The sequence below is a fragment of the Phyllostomus discolor genome, chromosome 3 (assembly GCF_004126475.2).
Source record: "Phyllostomus discolor isolate MPI-MPIP mPhyDis1 chromosome 3, mPhyDis1.pri.v3, whole genome shotgun sequence".
Lineage (NCBI taxonomy): Eukaryota > Metazoa > Chordata > Mammalia > Chiroptera > Phyllostomidae > Phyllostomus > Phyllostomus discolor.
Genome location: NC_040905.2, coordinates 40034465 through 40061381, shown reverse-complemented (window position 1 = coordinate 40061381; position 26917 = coordinate 40034465). Strand labels below are relative to the sequence as shown.

General features: G+C 34.8%; 1 protein-coding gene across 10 annotated transcripts in view; it reads right to left on the bottom strand.

The window, feature by feature from the left end:
* Positions 1-26917, bottom strand: part of ERBIN (erbb2 interacting protein) — a 117256-nt gene that overhangs the window by 31232 nt on the left and 59107 nt on the right. For all 10 annotated transcript variants that reach the window (XM_036020346.1, XM_028510176.2, XM_028510181.2 and 7 more), the window contains 10 exons: positions 18450-18528; positions 16664-16753; positions 14881-14937; positions 11426-11489; positions 9244-9318; positions 8308-8452; positions 4915-4987; positions 4505-4634; positions 4073-4188; positions 2119-2188 (listed from right to left, as the gene is read on the bottom strand). In XM_036020346.1, the coding sequence (XP_035876239.1) occupies positions 2119-2188; positions 4073-4188; positions 4505-4634; positions 4915-4987; positions 8308-8452; positions 9244-9318; positions 11426-11489; positions 14881-14937; positions 16664-16753; positions 18450-18528 (899 nt within the window). The remainder of the gene's footprint in view (positions 1-2118; positions 2189-4072; positions 4189-4504; positions 4635-4914; positions 4988-8307; positions 8453-9243; positions 9319-11425; positions 11490-14880; positions 14938-16663; positions 16754-18449; positions 18529-26917) is intronic.

Below are 26917 nucleotides of genomic sequence, written 5' to 3'. Positions count from 1 at the left end.
AGAGAGAGATGGCTCCAACAGAAGAATAAATCAGTGCCCAGAACTCATCCTTTTGAGTGACCAAGAAATAGCTAACCTATCAGATGCACAGTTCAAAACACTGGTGATCAGGAAAGTCACAGAATTGGTTGATTTGGGGTGCAAATTACATAAAAAATGTAGGTTACCATAAAAGAGATGAAGGAAGATGCATGGAGAACCAATAGTGATGGGAAGGAAACTGGTACTCAAAACAATAGAGTGGACCAGAAGGAAGAAACAAACAAACAAACAGAAAAGAATGAAGAAATAAGAATTCAAAAAAACGAGGAGAAGCTTAGGAACCTCCAGGACATCTTTAAACGTTCCAACATCCACATTATAGGGCTACCAGAAGGGGAAGAGGAAGAGCAACAGATTGAAAACTTATCTGAACAAATAATAAAAGAGAACTTCCCCATTCTGGCAAAGGAAATAGACTTCCAGGAAGTCCAGGAAGCTCAGAGAGTCCCAAAGAAGTTGGACCCAAGGAGGAACACACCAAGGCACATCATAATTACATTAGCCAAGGTAAAAATGAAGAAGAGAATCCTAGAAGCAGCAAGAGATAAGGGGACAGTAACCTACAAAGGAGTTCCCATCAGACTGTCAGCTGATTTCTCAAAAGAGACCTTGCAGGCAAGAAGGGCCTGGAAAGAAGTATTCCAAGTCATGAAAGACAAGGACCTATATCCCAGATTACTCTATCCACCAAAGCTTTCATTTAGAATGGAAGGGCAGATAAAGTGCTTCTCAGATAAGGTCAAGTTAAAGGAGTTCATCATCACCAAGCCCTTATTTTATGAAATGTTAAAGGGACTTATCTAAGAAAAGAAGATAAAGAAAAAACATGTATAGTAAAAGGACAGCAAACTCACAATTATTAACAATCAAAGTAAAACCAAAAGAAACTAAGCAAACAACTAGAATAGGAACAGGACCACAGAAATGGAGGTCACATGGAGGGTTAGCAACAGGGGAGTGGGAGGAGAAGAGAGGGGGAAAAGGTACAGAGAATAAGTAGCATAGATTGTAGGTTGAAAATAGATAGGGGGAGGGTAAGAATAGTATGGGAAATGTAGAAGCTAAAGAACTTGTAAGTATGACACATAGACATGACTAAAGAAGGGGATATGGGTGGGAGAGGGTGTACAGGGTGGAGGAGAGTGAAGGGGGTAAAAATGGGACAACTGTAATAGCATAATTAATAAAATATATTAAAAAAAAAAAGAAGTCTGGAGAATCCTAAAATACAGACAATGGGTTTCTTTCCTGTAGTACAAAACAGGGTTGTTAATATAATCTGAAAAAGGGACATAATATAGTCCCCAAAGTAAATGTGACCACGGAACTTATAAATGCCTCATGAAATTAGTGTTTACAAAACTTTGGAAAATATAGCTTTAGATAAATTATTTTAGTAAGGCATTGCTTAAAATTAAATACTAAGCAATAATTTATGACAAATATCAGCAAATTACATATGCAACCCTGCTACTCTTCTAATACCTATAAAACTTTATTTTTCTTTGTAGCTCTGAAACATTCCATAGATACTTGTTTCTGTCTCCCATGAGAATGTAAACGTAATAAGAATGTAAAAAAAGGGTTTATTTGCTTCACCAATATATCTAGCTCCCAGAACAGTTCATGGCCTACTACAAGCTTTCAATAAATGTTTGTCAAATAAAGATAAGCCCAAGGTATAACTCTTAATTTCTGAGAAATGCCTCCTTAAGGTATGTGAAAGTACTTAATTAGAAGTATAGTTTAAATTATCAAATTTCTACAGATATATGCCATAAAGAATCACCACAAAATCTAAAAAATAAGGGAGTATTGTGTCTGACTTCCTAAAAACCTTTTTGTTTAAAAAATGGATTTAGAAGGAATTAGACAAGTTCAACAGGATTTATTTTCTATAAATCTACACATATTTTACAAATATTATCTGTAAATATTTTCTAAGATTTTCCTTATGTAGAATATGTTTTTATATATGTTCACCAGTATAACTGCTCTTAAATGGGCCTATGTAAATCAGAATGTGTAACTGTACAACACTTGGAACTCAGTAGTTTACAGAACCAGAATGCCCACCTGATTATCTGAGAGCCACATTGCAGTCAGTTGCTGTAGCTTTGTAAAGCTAAAGGGCAGATTCTTTAATCTGTTGGAAGATATAGAAACAAAAATTAAACTTTAAAATGACAAACATTAAAATGAGAATAAATCTAATGGTCTTCTGAACAATGTTATGTTATTGCATATGGAAGTAGGAAAAGACAGTTAATTCAGGGGGGAAAAAGCCAATATAGGTCTTTGAATAAGATATAAAACAAAATATTATCCAGTTTTGTAAGAATAAGTTTTTAAGACATAATTCTTCAACTGAATAAACTTGGCCAGGGGAAAAACGAATAATCTAAAAACCACAAAAAATTATTGGGTAGGAAAAAATATTAACTATTCCTACCTTAATGAAAAGACATAGACACATTAAGAATGTCTCATAAAATTGCTTTGGATATTTTATTTGGATTTTGAGAGAACAAACTTATCAGAAGCACTCTTAGTGATGGTTTGTTATAAAAACTGCATTGATCTATATTTCATGTGAGTCAGCACTTTCATACTGAAGACTATATTTTAACAATGTAATGAATAAAAACAAAGTAATATAAATATTTATGAGGATGATAAATGAGAATAGAATCCTATTTAAAATAAAATGCCTACCTTCTGTTTTATGCTTATCTACTCTTTCATACCCATCTGCCAAGGCAATTTGTTGGAACCTAGGGCTCTAGTTTTAGGGTACAAAGTATGGGCCAAAAAAAGGATTTAATTTTTTTTAAAGGCAGTGGTTCTTCTTAAATAAAATGGAGCAGTCACAATATCCTATGTAGTCAGAAAACTCAGTTTCAATAAAACTCTACCCATTTTTTTCTATGTGAGTCACCTTAAATCTGAGTTTTAATTTTCTCCTCTATAAAACAGGAATATGTTATACTATTTCATAGGATTGTTTTGAATACTCTGTAAGATGCTATGAAAGCAAAATGTAAAAATTCTCTAGAAACATTCTTTTATCAGTATAGTAGCTCTCCCTTATCCACAGAGGGTAAGTTCCAAACCCCTCCACCCCCTCTCCTGAAGCCAAGGATAGTAACAAAACCCTATGTATACTTTTCTCCAAAATACACATATACCATTCCCCTAAAAGAAAGCACTTTATGGTTTCTTTTTGGCATATCTGAATTGGCAGCATCACTATTCTTGTACTTGGGGCCATTATTAAATAAAATAAGGATTACGTGAACACAGCATTGTGATATGGTGAGAGCTGATCTGATAAAAAAAGAGGGCTGAGTGGTGAACAGAGCAGGTAGTATATACGGGTGTATACACTGGAGAAATGAATGATTCATGCCCACAGAGAGATGGCACGAGATTTCATCACGCTACTCAGAACAGTGTGGAATTTAAAACTTACGAATTGTTTATTTCTGGAATTTTTCCACTGACTATTTCAGACCACAATTGACCACAGGTAACTGAAACTGAATAAAGTGAAATCGTGGATTGGGGGACTACTGTATTCTATCTTTACCTCAGGAGAAAATTATGGACAATCTGTTCTTCTCTTAAACATTGTTACAACTTATCAACCCTAGGAATCTATCTGCTCTACACCTTGACCATGCTGTCCGAGCTATATGATGGATGTCTAATCACACAATCACTTGGAAAAATACAAAGAAGATTAAATGAAAAGATGCTTTGTTCAATAGCAGTATTAAGGTGAAGAACTGAATAAAGTTGCTATAAAGGAGAGAATAAGGGTTCCATAGCTAAGGTCAACAGGACACGAACTGTGACAACCACGGTATGTCAATTAACATAAGGTACAATTAGATAATTTCAGATAAAAATTCTATTTAAAAATAAAATATATATGAAAACAACATGCGTTAGATATTCGATCACACATAATGAAACTTGAATTTTATCCAGTGCCTTTTATAAACCAACTGATGAATGCATTACAAACCTATTGTCACTTAAATTAATGACTTTTAATTTTTGCATATCACCCATTTCCTCTGGAAGTGTCTCAAGTTTATTGGAATGAAGAAACAGCACAGTTATATTTTTCCAGCTGCCAATCTGAAAAATAAACATAAAATTGGGGAATCAGATATGTGGCCTACTACTTAACAGACATAAGTAAAATATTTTCAGAGGTTATGAAAAATACTTTTCTCATTTATAAAAGAAAATTTTATTTTCCCTTTTCAATTATTAATTTTCATGTAGGAAGTATCTAGGAATCTCTTGTAAATCAATATAGCTAATAATTCTTCCAAAAATCAACTTAGTTACATAATTATTTCTGAAAGAAAGTAAAACCACACTAGGTAGCTATAATACATAATTAGAAAAATAAAAAATAAAAATTCAAAAGAAATTTAAATTATAGTACCTCTGGGGGTAACTGTTGTAAGTAATTATGATCTGCAGCAAAGGTTCTTATATTACTAAGCTGCCCAATAGATGAAGGCAAAGCTTCAACTTCATTGAAGCTACAATCCAGTTCTTCTATTGATACTAACCTTTAAGAAAGAAAACATACATTTTAAAAAAACATTCCTTACATATAATCCAACATTTAAGAATATAGGAACATTTGAACTTGACTTTAACAAAACTAACGAAACTCTCTCTCCACTAAGATAAATTTCACCAATAAAAAATTAGCCTATCTTTATTATAAATGTACCCAGAAATAATCATTTATTTAAATGTTTATGACATCTCCTTTAGATACTATTTATACAATTACCTGAAAATATATATGGCATGCTGAACTGAAAGAATTCACAAAAATCTTACCCTCCTATAGAGTCTGGTAGATACATTAATTGATTTTCATCTATTTTAAGAGTTGTTACATTCTTCAATGAACCTATGGAGGGAAGAAATAATACATAATTTTCCAGCTTAAAGGAGAAGCAAGTCAACCAACAGTCAATGTGAGCACAAATTGCATTTAACATTAATCATAAAGAACCTTCCCAATCAACCTGGAGACACCACACCAACCTCATCACTCTCTAGTCCCCTACCCTGTATTTTCCATTTTCACCTACATATCACCTCATAACATTAGTGTGTATTTAACTATGTAATTCTACTGTAATGTAGGTGTCATAACCGAGTAGGGACTTTTTATCTGCTTTGTTCACTGTAATAGTCCTCCTCTTTAAAATAATGCCATGGTACAGTAAAAACATATAATACAAACTTGTGGTATCAATGGATTAAAGAAATGGTACTATGAAGGTGGTTTTTATAGGTGTGTAACAAACTATTCTATATACACTAAATACTAAAATAATAAAATGGAGCTTAAGTTAAAATTAAACATGCTGAATGAATTTTAGCAGAATTTGCAAAACGTAAACTGAGCTAAAACAACTATGTGGTTCAACTGAAAAATACGCAAAAATATTTTCTTGGTTTTTATATTTAAATATAACAAAGATACCAAGATTTAACTTTTTAGTTCTTTAATCAAAATAATTCAATTCCCTTGATGCATCATGAGACAAGCAACTGGACAAATCAATATATGCTCTCACAGAATCTGCTAAACAGTTCTTTCTTGTCAGAGAGTCTAAAATGAAGTAAGATTGAAAAAGTCATCAGATTAAAGGCTACGATCAAAATAAAATAAAAAAGGAAAAGAAAGAATTAAACCAAGTTTGGAAAAACTAACCTCTTTTTTAAAAAATATTAAATTTTATTACAGTGATAAAAATGATGTTTCCTTAAAAACACAGTATCTTCAACATAGGTGTAAACTGTATGATCAAATTAGGAAAAAATTCAGTAAGATTTGTGACTTCAGGCTTCCTGTCAAGATGGAGGCATAGGTAGACATGCTTTGCCTCCTTGCACAATCATAGAAAGAATTACAACCAGATCTCAAAACTAATAATACTCAGAATGGTCAGAAAATCGAGCTGCATGGAAGTCTGACAACCAAGGATTTAAAGACGACACATTCATGTAGGCCGGTAGGAGGGGCAGAGTTGCAGAGATGAACAGAAATGGACAGAGAGGCAGCATGGTGTGGAAAGGTAGCGGCAGAGCACAGGACGGGTGGGAGGGATACCTTGGGAGAAAATGATCCCAGCCCCAGCCACACTGGACTGCCCAGGGTTCCAACACCAGGAAGACAGATCTCCATTACCTCTGGCTGTAAAATCAGGAGTTGGAGAGGCAGAAGAAACTGCCAGATTTTTGCTGCTTAAAGGGCCAGCACAGTCTTTGACCATACCCAAAGGCACCCACTCTAGGATTCACCACTGGGGCAGCAGCTGGAAGGGTGCCAGAATCATGCAGGAAGGGGGGTGAAGTGACTACAAATAGGGCGAGCACTGTGCAAACCACCAGAAGCCAGGTGGCTGCAGTGTTCCCTCTCAGAGCCCTCCCCACACAGCCATAAAGCATGAAGCAGGTTACCCCTCCTTGGAAATTACCAAAAGTTCTGCCCCACACAATTTATCGGTGCCTTTTCTACACATGCCACACTACTAAGGGAGTAAAAGCAGCTCTACTTCATAAACAGAAATAAACACAGAGAAGCTGCTAAATTGAGGAGACAGACAAAAATGGCCCAAATGAAAGAAAAGAACAAAACCCCAAAAGAACAACTAAGCCAAATGGAGATAGCCAACCTATCAGATGCAGAGTTCAAAACACTGATTATCAGGATGCTCAGAAGTCCTTGAGTACAGCCAAAAAATAAAGGAAGAAATGAAGGTCACACTAAGTGAAATGAAGAATAATCCATAGGAAACCAACAGAGAAGGGAGGGAAGGTAGGATTCAAATCAATGCTTTGGAACAGAAGGAAGAGACAAACATTTCACCAGAACAAAAAGGAAAAAATTCAAAAAATTGAGAACGGTATAAGGAGCCTCTGGGACACCTCCAAACATGCCAACATCCAAATCATATGGATGCCAGAAGAAGAGGAAGAGCAAGAAATTGAAAACTTATTTGAAAAAATAATGAAAGAAAACTTCCTAATCTGGTGAGGGAAACAGACATACTAGCCCAGGAAGCACAGAGTCCCAAACAAGTTGGACCCAAAAAGGAACACATCAAGACACATCATAATTAAAATGCCAAATGTTAAAGATGAAGGGAGAATCTTAAAAGCAGCAAGAGGAAGGCAGACAATTACCTACAAAGGAGTTCCCCTAAGACTGTCAACTGATTTCTCAAAAGAAACTTTGCAGGCAAGTAGGAACTGCAAGAAATATTCAAAGGGATGAAAAGCAAGAACCTACAACCTAGATTACTCTATCCAGAAAAGCTATCATTTAGAATGGAAGAGCAGATAAAGTGCTTCCCAGACAAGGTAAAGCTAAAGGAGTTCATCACCACCCAGCCAGTATTACAGGCAATGTTAAAAGGGAGTTATTTAAGAAAAATAAGATCAAAATCATGAACATTAAAAAGGCAACAAATTCACAACTGAATCTAAAAAACAAAAACTAAGCAAACAACCAGAACAGAAATAAAATCAGATATGGAGATCATTTGCAGAGTTATCAGCTGGGAGAAGGGAGGAGGTGAATAGGGAAATGGTGCAGGGATTAAGAAGCATAATTGGCAGGAAAAAAACAAACATGGGGAAGTTAAGAACAGCATAGGAACCCTGGCTGGTGTGGCTCAGCAGACTGAGTGCCAGCCTGGGAACCAAAGGGTCACCAGTTTGATTTCCAGTCAGGGCACATGCCTGAGTTGCCTGCCAGGCCCGGTCCCCAGTGAGGGGGCGCATAAGAGGCTACCACACATTGATGCTTCTCTCCCTCTCTTCCTCCTTTCCCCTCTCTAAAAATAAATAAATAAAACACTTTAAAAATGAAACATGAAATGGTCTTTAAAAATAGCATAGGAAATGGAGAAGCCAAAGAACTTACATGCAGGACCCATGGACAAGAACTAAGGGAACTAAGGGAAGGGATTGCTGGAGGGAAGGGGTGTACCAAGTAGATGGGGACAAGGAAGAAAAAACTGAAACAACTGTAATAGCATAATCAATAAAATATATTTTAAAAAATAAAAATTTACTTTGATCAACCTTAAAGATTTGTGACTTCAGCAGTAATGTAGTAAAACTATGTCAACAAATCAAGCAATGGCAAAAACCTAATTTCTCATCTTTTACATTACTAAAAATTAATTACACGAATTAGAAAGTAATACAAACCAATAGTCTCAGGCAGTTGTTGAAGTGAATTGCTTGATAATATGAGGTCCTGAAGGTTTTCACATGCTGAAATTCCTTCTTCAACCATTTCAATATTATTTTTAGAAAAATCCAAATATGTGAGCTGTTTCAAACTACCAATAAACTGTAAGTAAAAAAAAAAAGGAAAATCTAATGACTCTATCAACCATAAGTAATTTGTAAAATATTTAGGTAATACACCTAAATGCCAAGTTATAACTTGTAATTAAAAGTTTTATGAGAGATAGAAAACTCATCAATTTTTTAAGAATACCATTAGTAATGTATTCGGTAATTAAAGGAAGAGCTCCTACTAATTTAACCTCAGTAGAGTGACAAAGGACATATACTTTTCTTTGGGAACTCAGCTGTCCATCTTTGGCTAGGGAGAGCAAATACCCATATCTTTCAGACCATAAGACGCACCTAGGTTTTAGAGGAAAACAGGAAAAAAAGTTTTGAAGCAAAAATTGTGGTAAAATATTTAATAACATAAATATCATAATATTTCACTAATGTAAGTGTAAACAGAACTCAACAGCAACGTGAACAACCATTATTCTTCCAAAATGTGGAGGTGCATCTTACAGTCCAAGAAATAAGGTGCATGGATTCTTATACTTTAGAGTATGGGAGCAAACAAAATGTCAGTTGGTAAGACATGGAAAATATCCCAGCCGAACAATTCCATGGGCAAGGACACACACATAATCCATGGTATTAAAAAAAGTATTTTACGAAAGTTTATTATGGAAATTTTTCTGATTTTAATCAAGCATGTGTTGACAGTAAAAATATATAATTTTTATAATTGTTTAATTCTGTTAAGAACAAGTAATTTGAAAAAGTACAATACATAAAAATGCAAAGATGCAGAGCAATTAAGTAAAGCCATTTGAAATTTGATATACTTACACCTGGAATAAAAGTCAGTCTATTACCATCCATCCAAAATTCTTTCAATCCATTTAGTTGCTCAAGTACTTCAGGCTGTTTGGATTAGGAAAAAGAGGCAAATCTAATTATTTACTTGAATGTCTTTATGTGCTAAAAAGCCCCTGGAAATTTCTAGTAACTTTTAGTTTTTTTCTGAAAAATTTTTACTTATTTATTTTTAGGGAGAAGAGAAGGGAGGGACAAAGACAGGGAGAGAAACATCAATCAATTGCCTCTCACATGCACCTGGACTGGGGACTGAACCTGCAACCCAGGCATGTGCCCTGACTGGGAATCGAACTAGCAACCTATTACTTTGTGGGATGACACCCAACTAATTGAGCCACATCAGTCAGGGTGATAACTTTGTTTAAAAAAAAAATGAAGGAAAAAAGCGTCAAGCCTTTTCACTATATTTTAGTTAGAGTACTATTACTAAAGAATGCAAAGATAGACATTTCCTAACAGGTTACAAAAAATTCATTTAAGCTTTTCATTACATAATAGGTTCAAGTATTTATACAATTAATAAAGAAAAAAATAAGGGCTGCTGCTTTCAAGAATGAAAAGATACTCTCAATTATCTGTAACACGCTTTCAAGAAAAAGAGGAAAGAAAAGAAGAAATAGGGCAACATACTTCTTAAATGTCCAATAATAAAGAAAAGGTAAGTAACCACGCCATAAACACGATAAACTAATTCAGTTATTTTAAATTTGCAGCAATTACATGGTAAAATACTGTTTATAATATGATGCTGAGGACCAAAAATAATCAATCAAAGAGTTGCAGTGGACCTTGGTATTTAGGCAAAATATGATCTTGGGCATTCACCCTTGGAGGCTTTTCTGATTCAACCTTCAAAGATAATTCTGTTACCCCCACAAACCTGTGTGCAATCAATGACAGTGTGATGGCATGGAGTGCCACCATGTCTAATCACCATAATAACACAAATAATACATGAAGTGCATGGCATTCAGATTTTTAACATATAAATACAGATAAAAATTCTAGGTACAACATGGATTAAAAGAAATTTCCTTTTCTGCTTTACCTGTTATAGTTCTAATACTATGGTTCTTATAATGGGTAATATTGAAACACTAAAATGGTACAGACACTACTGATTTTCAGTGCTGTTCTGATTCTCAAAATTAACATTAAGAATTTTCAAACAGAACACATAGAGACAGAATACAATAGCTAGATAATTTAGGAAGCACAGAATATGTATTTTTTCACAAGTAGTAAAGCCTCACACAGCACACAATAAAGCTAAGCAGAAACCACCTTAAATTAAAATATAATAAAGAATATGAAAAAGTATTTTATATAAAAGATAAGGTACTCAAAACCATGCTCTTCCAGTGACTCCAGCTGAAAAGCTGACTGCATTTAGTGAACAAAAGTACAATACATTACCCACAGGGCAATCACACAGCTGAAAGTACTGAAAAATTCTGGTTCTTAAGACCATCATTTGAAATTTACCACAATTAAAAAAATGAACTTGAAAACATACTATAAAAATGTTAATGATGATACTCAGGTTAATACATTCTTCTTTAAAAATATATCTAGCTTAGCCTCTTGGAGAAATTACTAAAGCCCAAAAACGGCTTACATACTCCTTTCCTTTTTCATTCAGCATCACAGCACACTGTGCATACAAAATAAAAGCATAATCCAGAGATCTCACTGCCAGCTCAAAAATAATAGTTGTTTCCACTCAATATGTTTTTCCCTTTAACTACTAAATAAAAGTATTATACAAAAGTGTTTTATCATTAAATAAATTCCTAAGCAATACCCCTGAAAGTTATTTTTGATCAGAAAGTAGTACTTTTCCTGTTGCATTATAATCTGATGAAACATTGTTTTCCCTTTATAATCTCTCACTTTCTACTCCCTATGCCTAAAAACTTTTGGTTACCTTTTTCCATGGGTTTCTCATTAATTTTACATTTTATCCTTACTCTTGTCAAATGTTTCTATCTGGTTAACTTTCCCTGTTAAGAATTTCCGTATCTTGTCTCTCAAAAATGTATGTATGTCTTTCCCTAATTTTATACTTAAAAATGCAGAGAATACATTAATTTTCACATTTGGTTCTTGAAGAAATATAAGACTATGGACAGGGAGATTGGTGAGAACTTACCACTTCTGTGAATTCATTACTTCCCAAATCCAATCTTTCCAGCTGGGTCAGTCTATTCATGGTTCTGTGTACAATGGATTAATAAAGAATTAAGTATACAAAAACATCAATTAATAGAAGCTGTCAAATTAATAGTGTAAAACATTCTTATGTAATGTATCTTGTATAGGCTTTTACATGGTGACAAAACAAAAATAATTTTCTAAGAAAAGAAATCATCATACAGTTATGCCTCACTTAATAATGGGGACGCGTTCCAAGAAACGCATTGTTAGGTGATTCCATTGTTGCGTGAACATCATAGAGTATTCTTATGCAAACAGAGATGGTTCAGCCTAGTACACACCTAAGCTATGTAGTACAGCCTATTGTTCCTAGGCAACAGCCTGTAAATCATGTTACTGTACTGATTACTGTAGGCAGCTGTAGCACAATGGTATCTGTATCTAAACACAGAAAAGTTACAGTAATATTCTATAAAAGACAAAGTATGTGCATGTGTAATTCCATCATCTCTGGAAATTTAACATACTAGAAATAGTAAGTAAAATAAAACTCAAATGTTTCTCTAGATTTTTAGTGGGAAAAAAAGAGACATTTCCATTGTGAGACATTTCCAATGTGAGTATGTTATGGACCTAACATTAGATAAAGTTAATTTTTCCCAATTCTTACATTTTAAATATGCCTTTCTATCAACTCTAACAAAACCAATTCATCTCACAAACCCAATTTTTCTTAAGCTGTTTTATGTAACTTAGATTTACTGAGTGTCTTTTCTCAGGTACTATGAGGTACTATAATTCTATTTCCCTTACTCATATCTGTCTTTGTCCAGAAATCTTATAAGTCAGTTCTAGTTTGCTTCATAGCAAAGCAAAAGGTGTTTTCAAGATCTTTCTCAAGAAAGATGCTATGGTATTTAACTCCTACATCTATAATACTGTATAAGGTGGACATTTTAGAAAAGTAAAGAGGGCTGTGGGGGGGGGGGGGAGACTGAAAGAAGAAAACACAATCTTATTTTTATTAATTCAATATTCTTATAATGATTAGATAACATAAAATTCACATGTGGCAGTTAAATGCTATATCAACAAGGGAAAGTTACAAAAGAGGGTATGAAAAAGAAAAGTAGTGCATTAGAAAACTTCATCCTTAAAAAGTTATGTTTTAAAACTGATTCAGGAAAATGTAAATGACATACATATGCAACAAAAGAAGAAATACAGTGTAAAGTCCTAAAAGCACCTCCATCTTAACTTGTTATATACTTTATACTGCCAACTTTGGTCCTATTCCTACATTTCAAAAATTTCATTTTTATTTCATTTTCAAGTCTTTTCATTTAAGATCTTCCTTTCCACTCCAAGGAGAAAGTAGAAACAATAGCCCTCAAATTTCCTCCTACTTCTAAAATTCTTTTGTATTTAACTCATTTTTATCTTCTCTCTTCCTAGGAGGAAAAATACATATCCTTTATGTCTTACTACCGTGTCCTCCAGTATTAAGATGGTATTAAATTTCACTTAGCTACATACCAACAACAGCTTTCCCACTGCTCTAATCTTTGACCATAAAAAGGTTCACTTACACAGCTTAAATGCATGTGATTTTATAGTCTGTGAAGACTCAAAGGTTTTAATCATGTCTTTAAAAAAAAGCAGGAATTATATTTGCAAACTTGAAGTTAAGGAGTTAAAATAAGTGAATTCTTTATGATCAGATACAACATTATTAACTGTAGTCCTTTTCAATAAACAATTTACATCTTTATTATTCAAATCTCTTAGAAAGCATTCAAGTTTTGTGTTAAGAAGTCATTAATGCCAATACCAAATGGGACAACTGTAACTGAACAATAAAAAAATGAAAAAATATAAATCATAATTCCCACTTTAATTTATATTCACAAACTATCACTAATAACTCCAGTCATAATTCCTGCACTGAACAATTATTAAGCTAATATATAATGTCTTTTGGGAATCAAAACTAGATATACTTGTCCTGGCCTGGTAGGTGTGTTAGTTACAGCATTGTTCAAATATGCCAAGGTTTCAGGTTTGGTCCCCAGTCAAGCCACACAGAAGAATCAATCATGGAATGCATAAGTTAGCGAATCAACAAATCGATGTTTCTCTCCCCTTTCCTCCCTCTCTAAAAATCAGTAAATTAAAAAAAAAACACACACAAAAAACAACTTTGCTCTTTGCCCTCAAAGATTACAGTCATGGGGGGCAGGGGGAGATGTAAGTGCATGTGTGCATGTTATATATGTGGGTCAGGTAAGAAGAGAGTGAAATTATAAAAAAAAAATGTACTAGTGTGGTAAATGCTGTAACAGATATAAACAAGATGCCACAGAAGATGAGTAAACAGAACTAACTCCTGGGGAACTGGAGATACTTCTTTGAAGAGGTGACAGTTAACTCTTGACAAACAAATTATAACAGGAGTCATCAAAATTTTCTGTAAAGGGCCAGATAGGAAATATTTTAGTCTTTGCATATAGTTTCTGTCACAAATACTCCACTCTACCTCTATAGAGCAAAAAACAGCCATAGACAATATATAAATGAATGAAATGTGGTTCCAATGAAACTTTATTTATTACAAAAGTAGGCAGTGGGCCAGATTTAACCATCAACTATAGTTTGCCAATGCCTAAAGTGTAAAAAATGTAGAAATGAATTCAGGGTGTTTTAACATATTTCTTCAATAAATGAACACAGACTACACAGTGTACTTTTTTAAATCCTTGCGAAGATATGTTTATTGAAGAAAGACATGTGAGAAACATCAATCAGCTGCCTCCTGTATGCGCCCCAACGATGGGTGGAACCTGCAACCTAGGTATGTGTCCTGACCAGGATTCAAACCAACAACCTTTTGGTGTACAATGATGCTCCAACCAACCGAGCCACTCAGCCAGGGCTACACAGTGTATTCCAACTATGCAAATCTGTTTTAGTTTCATCTTGTTTGTTCTTGAACTGCCATCTCTTCTTGATGTTAGCTTACCAGTAGGGGCCCACCATGCCATTTCTAATTTTCAATAGACTACAAAACCAGACAAGCTCTTAGAACTATATTTATCAGACTTCACATGAAGACCCTTTGGATCTCTCTAATGAGTACTATGTAAGAGCTCGAGTACACAGACTGGGTGGGACCTTTGTCTGGGACTCCAGTGGGATTTACACACTTATTATTATTTTGACTTTTGTCACACAAGACTGAATTCCAGAGACTGAAATGACTATTAAATACCAAATACAGATGCAAAAATTTTTATACTGAATACCACTAATTTAAGTATAATGATAACAAATGTCAGTCTTTTAAAATAATTTACACTCACATTTCAGATATTAAAAAGTTAACATTTCTCTAAGGACTTAAGAATTAAAAATTCTAGACTAAATTTTAGAAAACACAGCATCTTCACTTACTTTGGCAACATTTTCAACTGGTTTTCTCTAAGTTCTAAGATCTGGAGTTTAGTTAACCTGCAAAACGAAGAAAACAAATCAAGCATCTATAACAAAGACAAAAAATGTAACTAAGTAAATGTCATACTCTAAAGTTTTAAAGCAATCAATATTTATCGTGTAATTACAACATGAAGAATACTGTATTAAAAAATTACAGTTATACAAATTAATGCAAAGAAAGAAAAGACTATTTCTGCTCCTCAGAATTACTGGGGTGTGGAGAGAATAAACACTTCCAGACTTATTTAAAGCACAAAATGACTGTCCCTAAATATCAAACCTGGAAGAGCACTTCACGCCTGAGAAAAGACCTGCCAAAATTATTAGCTATTTAAGAATAATTCAACTCTAGAGTTCAACTCTGAAAGGAAACAATAAAGGAGCACAAGAAGACATGGAAATCCTCTGGCAGTGACGCACTTTCCAATAAATTTAGAGGAAAATGAGCAGATTCAGTGGTACAGAGTTGCTAAATAATGCTACAACAGCAATAATATTATACTGTATAAATGCATCAAATCAACATGTTGTATATGTGTTAAATTTATAACATTATGTGTCAGATATAGTTCAATAAAAGTAGAGTGGTCCAAATGCCAGATACAGAACAGGAATCTGACAAGTATACAAGCTTTATATATATGTATGTGTATGTACAAATATGTATGTATATAAATATATAAAGCATGGATGATGCAGCTCCCACAAGATAATCAGTGGGCTGCAACAATGCCCAGAATTCTTTTTTTTCTTTAATGAATAACTGACATTGTAATACTAGTGTTACGTGTACAACATAATGATTTGATATTTGTATATATAGTGAAGTGGTCACCACAGTAAATCTACTTAATATCCTTCACCACACATAGTCACAGATATTTATCTTGGCATAAGAACTTTTAAGATCTACTCTCTGCAATTTTCAAATATACAATATGGTAAATGTTAATATAGTTATCATGCTATACATTAATATCCCATGACTTACTTATAACTGGAGGATTGTATCTTTTAACACCTTTGCCCATTTACCCCCCAAACACCTCACATATACCCACAGCAACTACCAATCAATCTGTGTTCTGTGTATTTGTTTTTTTAAGTTTCCACATGTAAGTGAAATCATGATGTTTATCTTTATTTTCAGACAAAAAGATGACTGGAAAACTAACGTAGTTCGATAGCAGTTTCTCTAACAATTAATTAAAAACTATAATAATTTGGTACCTAGTATTGATTTATTTTTTGATTCACCTTTTCACTTAAAAAAGTACTTAGGTACTATAACATAAACAGAAACATTCAGATATGGGGGCGGAGGGGCAATGTGGTAGAATCCAGACACACATGTTCTTTTCTCCAGAATTTTGATTCTAGTGGAGAAGACACTAGATAAACAAATAGATCATTTTCAAATGTAGTAAGTGCTAAAAATAAAGCATTACTTATTTCAAATATACAGAAAGTACCCCCATTTAAACTCTATTTTTTTGCATACTTTAAAAACCAATTCATTTGGTATTTTTTCCTTTTAAACATTTACATTTATTCTTTAGTTAGAAAAATACATTCAAAGTCAAAATAAGTTCTGAAGAAACCCAAAAACCACAATGTTTGGAAATAATAACAGAAGAAGAGCCTATAAAACTGTAATTTATAGAAGTACTAAAGCATTTCGTAGTTTTATAGACCTTACAGGAGCTAAAAAGAAAAGGTTTTAGAAGAAACTATAATTTACCTGCCAAAATTAGCTGGCAAAAACTCAAGAAAAGCATCATTCAGATATAGCTGGGTTAGGTTCAACAGCTGAGAAAATCCATCAGGAAGCCTATATAAGATACACCAGAATTTAAATTAAATTCGCATACACAATTTTAGTCTCTCATTAAATTCTAAGAATCTGTCTAACCAGCACATGTTCTTAAGAGATAATAGTTACCTCCTTACTTTTATGAGTGATCCTCAAATTGAAGTTTGCCGCTTATAATAAATAAGTTACCTGTTTCAATGTTAGTATCTTTATCTCTTTATAAAAAGGCAGTGAGGCAGTATCTGTCTCAAGATAAAATCTGCATAAAATTGTCAGCTATGAATGAGCCACAATATACAGAAATGTATTTAGGACATAATATGACAAGTGCAGGCATTCTTAAATTTATCCTTAGCTAACATCAATCCAAAAGACTAGATAAGGAACTCTAAACTTTGACAGTATTGACTTTTGGGGCTGGAGAATTCTTTGTTGTGAGAAGTCTGTCTTCTGCATTGGTGGACAGTTACAGCAACCCTGGCCTCTACCCACTAGGAGCCAGTAGAGTGGCACTGCCCACAAACACAGGCTGTGAAAACCAAAAATGTCTCCACAATTTACTAAGTAAACCTCAAAGGCAAAATCATCCCCATTTTAGAATTACTGGTTAAGATTATTTTCAGTTTCAACATCCATCACCTAAATAATCAAATAAAGATTGTATAATTTCATAATAAAGCACAAAGAAAGAATATAAAAAGCCAAGTGGCATTTTAAGGGCACATAAGATTTTTTATTCTCTCTGATAAAACATAAACATTACATGTTTGTCCTGGATTTTATCTAGTACAGAACTTTCTTGCAGTAAGTTAAATCTGTCTTTCACTCCTCTTTCTCCCCTATGTCACATTCCTCCATCTTCCACAGCAAGTGGAGAAGAAATGATATGTTTAGAAAAAAAATTAAATACAGTATTATAGTACATGAAAGGATGTTTTAACTTCCAACTTAGCTATACTAACCAATGTTTCATTCTATTCATCTTTTGCCTCACCATTCCATTTTTGCAAAATTTACAGCTTTGGTACCAGGAAAATGTTCTGCCTATAGCCATTACCATATAAAAGAGTATATATAACCACAGGTATATGGCATCGTGGTGTCCAACCTGTGGCCCAGGACGGCTATGAACGCAGCTCAACAAAAAATCATAAATTTACTTAAAACCTCTTTTTTTTTGCTCATCAGTTTTCATTTGTTTCTGTATTTAATATGTGACCCAAGACAACTCCTCCTCTTTCAGTGTGGACCAGAGACGCCAAAAGACTGAACACCCTGAATCAACCAGATGGTTTTTTCCTTTTTTTCTTGTTTTCCCTTGTTGACTATTCATCCTACTATTTTCAAAAGTTTGTGTGTGCAACACATTTGATTTGCAGGTAAAGACATTCTTATATTGTGTCGATAACAATGAGTGAGGAGACCTGAATTCTAGACTCATTTCTGAAATTATCTATCAGTGCAACCTGGAACAAAACACTTTTATTATCTGTTTGGATGTCAAATTTACCTCTGCAAAATATGGAGTTAGAAAGATTATTTTAAAGATTCCATTTTAATCTAAAACAATTTTATATAGATTTAACATTAATAAATGTTCATGAAAATATAAAAAGTAATATTGTATTACTAATTCATAGTTGTAATATTCTATTACTACTCATAGTTTCATAGTTTTTCCCAAAAGTAACTTATAAGACAACAGAGAACTTACTTGGAGATAGGGTTTACACTGGCCTCCACAATTGTTAAAACTTTACAATTTTTTATATTCTCTGGAAACTCCTGTATTCCTAAAAAAAAAAACAAACAATTAATGATCAAATTAAAATAATCTATTACATGAGACAAAATAACAATAGTAATAATTAATGTATACCTTGCCGACTAGAAATTTACCAAACTAAGCAGGATCTAGATAAACTGACACCACCAACTTAAAGGAAACAGAACCACCTTCACAATTTCTCTTTTCTCTCGCATCTTTTGTTCACTTGCCTTTTTATAACTGCTAATTATCCTGATTAGTTTTACATTCCTTTCCTTCTCTTAGCTCTTCTGAAAATTAGTGCCTTCTCTGTGTGAAGGTAAGGACGTAAAATGTAGAACACAGTGTTCTGTTTTTCTCACATAAAAAGAGGCATTACTTTTTTATGCTGGGCTCCACATTGAGCTGACCCCTAATATGTATAAAATACCAAAGCTGAAAGCAAAGCTGAAGACAGAGGTAGGAAATCTACATTAGATACATCAGTGAATATGCCTGAAGGCAGTTACAGAGCTATATTTTTGTTAAACACCAGAAAAAAGTTTACAAATCAAATTACAGTAAAGGTTTACTTCCACAATTTGTCTCTGCAAAAATATTTTAAGAATGCTTTATATGAACAAGCAACAATCCATTGACCAACTTTAAGTAGCACTGTTGTAATCTAGACTAACTGAATGCCAATTAATAGAGGATGTGGAGAAAAGGGAACCCTTGTGCACTGTTATTGGGAATGAGGTCTGGTGCAGCTACTGGGGAAAACAATATAGTGTTTCCTCCAAAAAATTAAAAACAGAACTGCCTTTAGACCCAGTGACCCCACTTCTAGGAATATATCTGAAGAAACCCAAGATGATAATTCAAAAGCGTATATGCACCTCTATGTTCACTGCAGTGTTATTTACAATAGCCCCAAGAGCTGGAAACAGCCCAAGTTTCCATCAATAGGTGAGTGAATAAAAAAGCTGTGGAACATTTACACAATGTAATGCTACTTGGTTGTCAAAAAAGAAAAAAGAAATCTTCCCTTTTGTGACAGCATGAATGGGGCTGCAGATTATCAAGCTAAGTGAAATAAGCCAATCAAAGAAAGACAAGTATCATATCATATGATCTCACTTTTATGTGCAATCTAATGATAAACTGGAACAAAATACTAAGAGGTATGGACACATGGAACAGAATGACAGCTGTCAGAAGGGAGGGAGTCTGAGGGGCTGGATGAAAGAAGGTGAAGGGATTAAACAAATAAGCAAAAAAAAAAAAAGAGAGAGAGAGAGACACACACATACGTGTAGCAGGTGGACCCAGACAACATGGTGATATAGCCAAGAGGCAAGCGAGGGGTGGAACTGGGGAAAACAGACACTTTGTTTGGGGCAATGCATGCATAACATGTGCACATGATGTTTTGTTGTTGTATAGTTGAAACTTACATGATTTTGTGAACCAATGTCACCCCCATAAATTCAATAAAGAATAATGGAATGCCAATTAACAACCTTTTAAATGTTCCAAAAATTAGTCCTATTGCTCCAGTAACACAGTATGATTATTCAACAGGCTTGACCCCAAAAGATAATTTAAAAGCCTCTTTCAATTTCATCACCATATAATTCTAAGTAAGCAAGTTTACTACAGTGCCAAGTACAGAATTTCAGGTGATGAAAAATAAAAAATGCAAAATCACCACCAGCAAATACACTAATAACTGTTCAAAACTCATCAGTCAAAACTCATCAATGGATGCTAAAATTAGTTGGAAAAGGTATGTTGAGAAACAGAACATTAACTCTACAGTAAAGAAATCTCACAGGCACCATCTTAATTTGCTTCAAAGTTAGCATCACCAGTTAACAACATCATGAGGCACCTAATCTGAGACACATCAAAGAGGTATGCAACATCATTAGTGTCACATTTTTGCCAGAAACAAACAACTTGAATTTAATCATAAGCAGCCATCACAGAAATCCAAATAAGGGAAATGCTAACTGGCCAGTAATCTTCAAAACTGCCAAGGTCAAGAGACAAAGGAACTAAAGAACTAACCAGATAAAAGGAGACCCACGCGACCTGACTGGTAAATATCCAAACCTCCTCCTTCTCTTCCTCCTACTACACACTTAAACTGGGGAAATCTGAATTAAGACTGAGAGACTGTATCAATGTCAATATCCTATGTTGTTCAATAATATTGCAAAATGTTACCACTGGGAGAAACTAGGTAAGGAGAACACAGGACCACTCTGTATGTTTCCTTAAAACTACATGTGAATCTGTAATTATCTCAGTAAACATTCCAATTTTAAAAATCTGGTCTCAACAATTCCTTAAGAAAAGGTTTTACTATTGCTGTTATTACAAATTCAATTTCTCTGTTTTGTGATAATTCCTTTTTTCCATTTCAGTTTAAGTTTTACTTTTGCTGTTTCCTTACGAAGTTCATCTAAATCTTCAAATCAGGAAATACAAATATTGATGGACATCTAGTGACATAAATTAATTATTGTTAGCTATTGCTCTTTTTAAAAAAAAGATTTTATTTACGTTTTTAGAGAGAGAGGAAAGGAGGGAGAAAGAGAGAGACAGAAACATCAATGTGTGGTTGCCTCTCATGTCACCCCCACTGGGGACCTGGCCCGCAACCCAGGCATGTGCCCTAGACTGGGAATCGAACTGGTGACCCGTTGGTTCACAGCCTGCATTCAATCCACTGAGCTACACCAGCCAGGGCTCTATTGCTTTTTCTTAAGTGTGATTAACAGTAGAGTGTTTTCATCTTGAAATACTTATATGAAAGGTTGCCTGTGATTTGCTTTAAAATAATCAGAGGTGGTAAAGTAGGAGGTACAGATGAAACTACTAAATGTTGAAGCTGGTTGATATATACACATCAGGTTTATTACATTCTTCTCTCTACATTTGTAAATGCTTGAAATATTCCACTATAAAAGACCACCACTGTTCAATCACTAAAAAGAGATAAGATTACTAACAGGAAAGGACTTTGAAACAGCTATTGCATACACCCCTAGATTCACTGCAGCATTATTCACAAGTGACCAAGACATGGAAACAACCAATGTGTTCTTCAATAGATGACTGGATAAAGAAGATGGGGCACATATACACAATGGAATACTACTCAGCCATAAGAAAAGATAAAACATTACCATTTGTGACAACATAGATAGAACTCAGAATTCATGATGCCAAGTGAAGTCAGGCAGGAAAAGTTAAGAACCATATATGATTTTACTCATAAGTGGGATATAAAACTGAAAGCAACAAGTGAACAAATTAAGAAAAACAAACAAAAAGTCATAGACAGTCACAGACAACAGTATGGTGGTTTCCAGAAGGAAGGAAGGAAGATAAAGGGGCAGTAAGGAATAAAGAGGGTCAAATATATGGTGATAGAATATAATTTGACTTTGGGTGTAGGCACACAATGCAATAGACAGATCATGTATCACGGAAATGTATACTTGGAACCTATATAATCTTACTGTATTAATCATTGTCACCGCAATAAATTTAATGAGTTTAAAAACCTAAAAAAATAGCTATTGTTCATAAAAGGAAAAAGTGAACAAAATAATAAAAGGTTAAATATAAAAAATAATGTAAACTTTACAAATGAAAACTATCTGAATGAGAAATCCACAGGATAGCATTAAAATAAGATTAGACACTGTAGGAGAAAGTTCAGCAAGCCAGGAGACATAGCAAGAGAAACCAGCCCATGTGAAACATAGGAGTGGGAAGGGGGCGGGGGGGGGGGGGGGGGGGGGGGGACGACGACAAAATTTTAAAATGTGAACACAATGCAGTGCTGTGTGGGACAATGCCACACAGGCTGACGTATATTTACCTACATTTAGAAGTGTACCAGTCACTGCTAACTACACATGACCGTTAAGGGGACATCTGCCTTTCTTGTTCATGGTAAGAACAGGATATGGCATACAGTTATCATCACTAAAGAGTTCCAAATTTCTCTCTACAATAGCAATACCAATTTTCATAAAACATCTATTTATACATATCCTTGTTGACATTTGACATTGCATTCACTTTTTGCTAATATAAGGGATTGAACCTCATGAGAAATATAAATTAAAACTAGATATTTCCCAGTGATACTGAATACATTTTTATGCATTTACTGATCATTTTCATTTCTTTTACTTTGAACTCCCCGTTTACTGTAGTTTCCATTGAACTATCTTTAATTACCTGTAAGCATTCTTTAGAACTACTAGAATATCAAGTGTTTTCCCATAGCCTGTAATCTATTATTTATATTTACATATTTTGTCATGTGAAAATTTTATCCTTTACTGCTGTGATTTTATGTTAAATAAAAAATCTTTTCTACACTAAGTCCTCTACTGTGTAATTGTAATTTTCTGTATTATATTACTGTCCTTAATGCATTTGCAATTTATTTTAGTATATACTGTGAAATCTCTATTTTTAAAGAGAATTTTTCCTGTGTAAATTCATTGCACCAATATTTATAAAATCTGTTTTCATTATTCCATTGATTTGTAGAGGTACCTCTGTCATACTGCAAATTCTCACATGGTTATGTTTCTGTCACACCTTTAAGCTTTCCCTCTGTATCGGTCATACCGCGCAGTTTCTGTCATTTTCTACATACGTGCGATAGATGGATTACATTAATGGCCTCATTCCCCATTCAACTCTGCAATTTGATGTTCTAGCCTCTTCCATCAAAATGTGAAGTATTACACATTAAATCAACACAATTTTATTAACCAATGTAACCCCAATAAATTCAATACAAAAGTTTTTTTAAATGGGAAGTATAATTTCACTAATCTAAATCTGAGCCCAACCATATGTTCTGCTGTAGCCAATGACACTTCAGTAAAGTTGATGAAATCAAGTGTTCAAAAAAGGCCCTGGCTAATTCCCACTGTTCTCAGGTTCTCTGCATTGTCGTGAGAGAACACGCCTGCAGGTGCCTGGGCTAGCCTGGTGAGAGGTCAGATCTACTGCAGAACCATCTATGTCATCCCAGCAGGACTCTCAAAAATTCACTTTAAACAGTCTCTATTTAGTTTTATTATTAAAGTTTATCACTCTTGGCAAGATTTCCAGTAAAGATGGCATTATAGGCAGACATGGCCCACCTTTTTGTACAACTACACCAAAATTACAACTAAATATAAGAACAACCACCACTCCAAACCATCAGAAATCGAGCTGAAGAGCAGCCTGATAACTATGGAATTTAAGAAACCACATCCACCCACAATGGTAGGAGGCGTGCAGACACAGAACAGGCTGGTCCCTTACCCAGATGTGATGGATAAAAATTTGGGAGGGATATTTCGGGAGCAAGGAATCCCAGCCCCACACCAATCCCCCCTCCCGGGGGTTCCAGTGCCAGAAAGATAAGTCTCCATAACTTCTGGCTGCAAAAATCAGCAGGGATTGAGTCAATGGAAGAAATTTCTGGAGACCCAAGTAGCTCCTATTAAAGAACCCACACACAGACTCACCAACTCAGACTCACTCCCTCTGGGCTCCAGCACCAGAATGGCAGGCTTGAAAAGCACCTATGGCACACTAAGAGAAACTGAAGGGTCTGGCATAGAGGTGAGAGGAGGAAATTGTCCCTTTTCTAAACCCCTGCTACCACAGAACCAGCAAGCTGGAGCCTTATCTGAGACTCCATCAACCTGGCTAACACTGTTTGACCTGTCTTGGAGATCCCCAAAGTTCCTCTCCACACAATTTATGGCCCCACCCAAGCTGCTTTTCCAAATGAATGGCTGTTCTTGACTCATGCTGCACAACTTTCTAAATCCTCTCAAACAAACAATCAACAGCTGGCCTCAGTGAGCCTCAGACCCAGCACTGGCAGCAGCAGCTAGATTCATAGTTTGGCTTTGCCTGGGAATCTCCCAGCCCAGCACAAGTAGCAGCCATCTCAGATTGCTTTATAGCTCAGACAGAGTGACCCCAGGCAAAACACAGGTGTTGGCTGACCTTGGCCTGCACTACCCTGGAAGTCTCACGGTCAGCATACACAGTAGACAGTTACAGACCACAAAAGCACCACCACCATGCCCATGCATAGCTGATCCTTCACAGGGGGCTGACGTTGGTGGTTAGTGGTCACGGCCAGTCCTTGCAGGTGACTGGCCTGGATAAATCCCTCCCACTGATCTGCCAACAGCAACCAAGGCTCAATTAGGAGGGTATACTCAGCCCACACAAAGGGCGCACCTCAAGTACCCAGCTAGGGTGATAGGGCTGGCTGTGCCACTGGACCCTACAGGACACCTATTACATTAGGCCAAGCTACCAAAACATGGAGTCAAAGCAGCTCTACCTAATACATAGAAACAAACACAGGGAGGCTGCTAAAACAAGGAGACAAAGAAACATGGCCCAAATGAAAGAACAGATCAAAACTCCAGAAAAAGAATTAAACAAAATAGAGATAACCAATCTATCAGATGTAGAGTTCTAGACACTGGTTATAAGGATGCTCAAAAAATATACTGAGGATCTCAACGGCACAGAAAAGATCCAGTCAGAAATGAAGGATACATTCATTGAAATAAAGAACAATTTATAGGAAACAACAGTAGAGTAGATGAATCCAAGAGTCAAAATCAATGATCTGGAACATAAAGAAACAAAAAACAACCAATCAGCACAACAAGAAAAAGAGAATCCAAAAAAATGAGGATAGTATAAGCAGCACCTAGGACAACTTCAAGAGGTCTAACAGCCACCTTATAGGGATGTAGGAAAAAAATTAAGAGCAAGAAATTGGAAATCTATTTGAAAAAATAATGAAAGAAAACTTCCCTAATTGGGTGAAGGAAATAGACATGTTAAGCCCAGGAAGCACAGAGAGTCCCAAACAAGATGGATGCAAAGAGGCCCACTCCAAGACACATCATAATTAAAATGCCAAAGGTTAAAGACAAAGAGGGAATCTTAAAAGCAGCAAGAGAAAAGCAGTTAGTTACCTACAGGGAAGTTCCCATAAGACTTTCAGCTGAGTTCTCAAAAGTAATTTTGCAGGCTAGAAGGGATTGGCAAGAAATATTCAAAATCATGAAAAGCAGGGGTCTACAGCCAAGATTGCTCTACCCAGCAAAGCTATCATTTAGAAACAAAGGGCAGATAAAAAACTTCCCAGACAAGAAAAATCTAAAGGAGTTCATCATCACCAAACCATTATTATATGAAATGTTAAAGGGACTTACTGATGAAAAAGGAGATGCTCAAAACTATGAACAATAAAATGGCAAAAAAAATATGTAACAACAACTGAATCTAAAAAACAAACTAAGCAAACAAGAAGAACTGAGACAGCATCATGGATACAGAGAGCACGTTCATGGTCGCCAGATGGGAGTGGGGTTTGGGGTAATGGGTTAAGAGGTGAGGGAATTAAGAATTACAAATAGGTAGTTATAGAATAGCCATAGGGCTATAAAGTACAGTATAGGAAATGGAGTAAAGAACTTATTATACATATGACCCAGGGATGTGAGCAATGGTGGGGGAATGGCCTGAGGGGGTAGGGAGTACTGGGTAGAGGAGGGCAAAGAGGGAAAAATCAGGACAACTCTAATAGCATAATCAGTAAAATATAATTAAAAGTTTATCACTCTTATAAACTGAGTTGCACACTTCCCCCTTCTCTAACCTCTAGAATAGTTTTATAAATTACAGATATCCCATTCCATGAAAGTTTAGTCAAACTTGTTCCTAAAGCTAAGCCTCATATTTTTCTCCCTATAATCTGATTTACTACTGTAGTCATTGTCTTTTCAGTTTTCTACATCTTCAGTTGACTTCGGAAATTTATTTTTTATTTCATCTAAGTATTGAAATTTAGTTGCTCTTTAACACTCATTCTATTTCCTTTGAGGAAAAGTCATGTTTTAAAAAATAATGGATATGAGAGATGTTCATTTTAGAGGGTATGAGGAACGAAGAAATTTTCTTAGTGGTAAAATAAAAACCTGATAACTCTATTACAAGTCTCAAAATTGGAGTCAGGCTCTATAAAGCACTCCTCTTACACTGGAATTTAACAAATACCTGAACTATACATTTTAGGGCATTTACACAATGAATTAATATCTGTTTGCTTCCTATTCTAAGTAATATAATCTAGTATTGTATATTGTACCTTGGTACAACAACTACTTGCTAAATGTGACTTACCTACCAATAATAACATCCGTAATTTTACACTTATTTTCTTCCTTTTCTCTTATTCATTTACACGCAAAATATTTAAGGTTACTGACTCTTATTCTTTAGGAGTTAAATTCTTATCAGTCCTTCAAGTAACAATTTTTCTCAAGTGATAATTGAGGGTACATTAAAATAACAGCCCTTTGCTA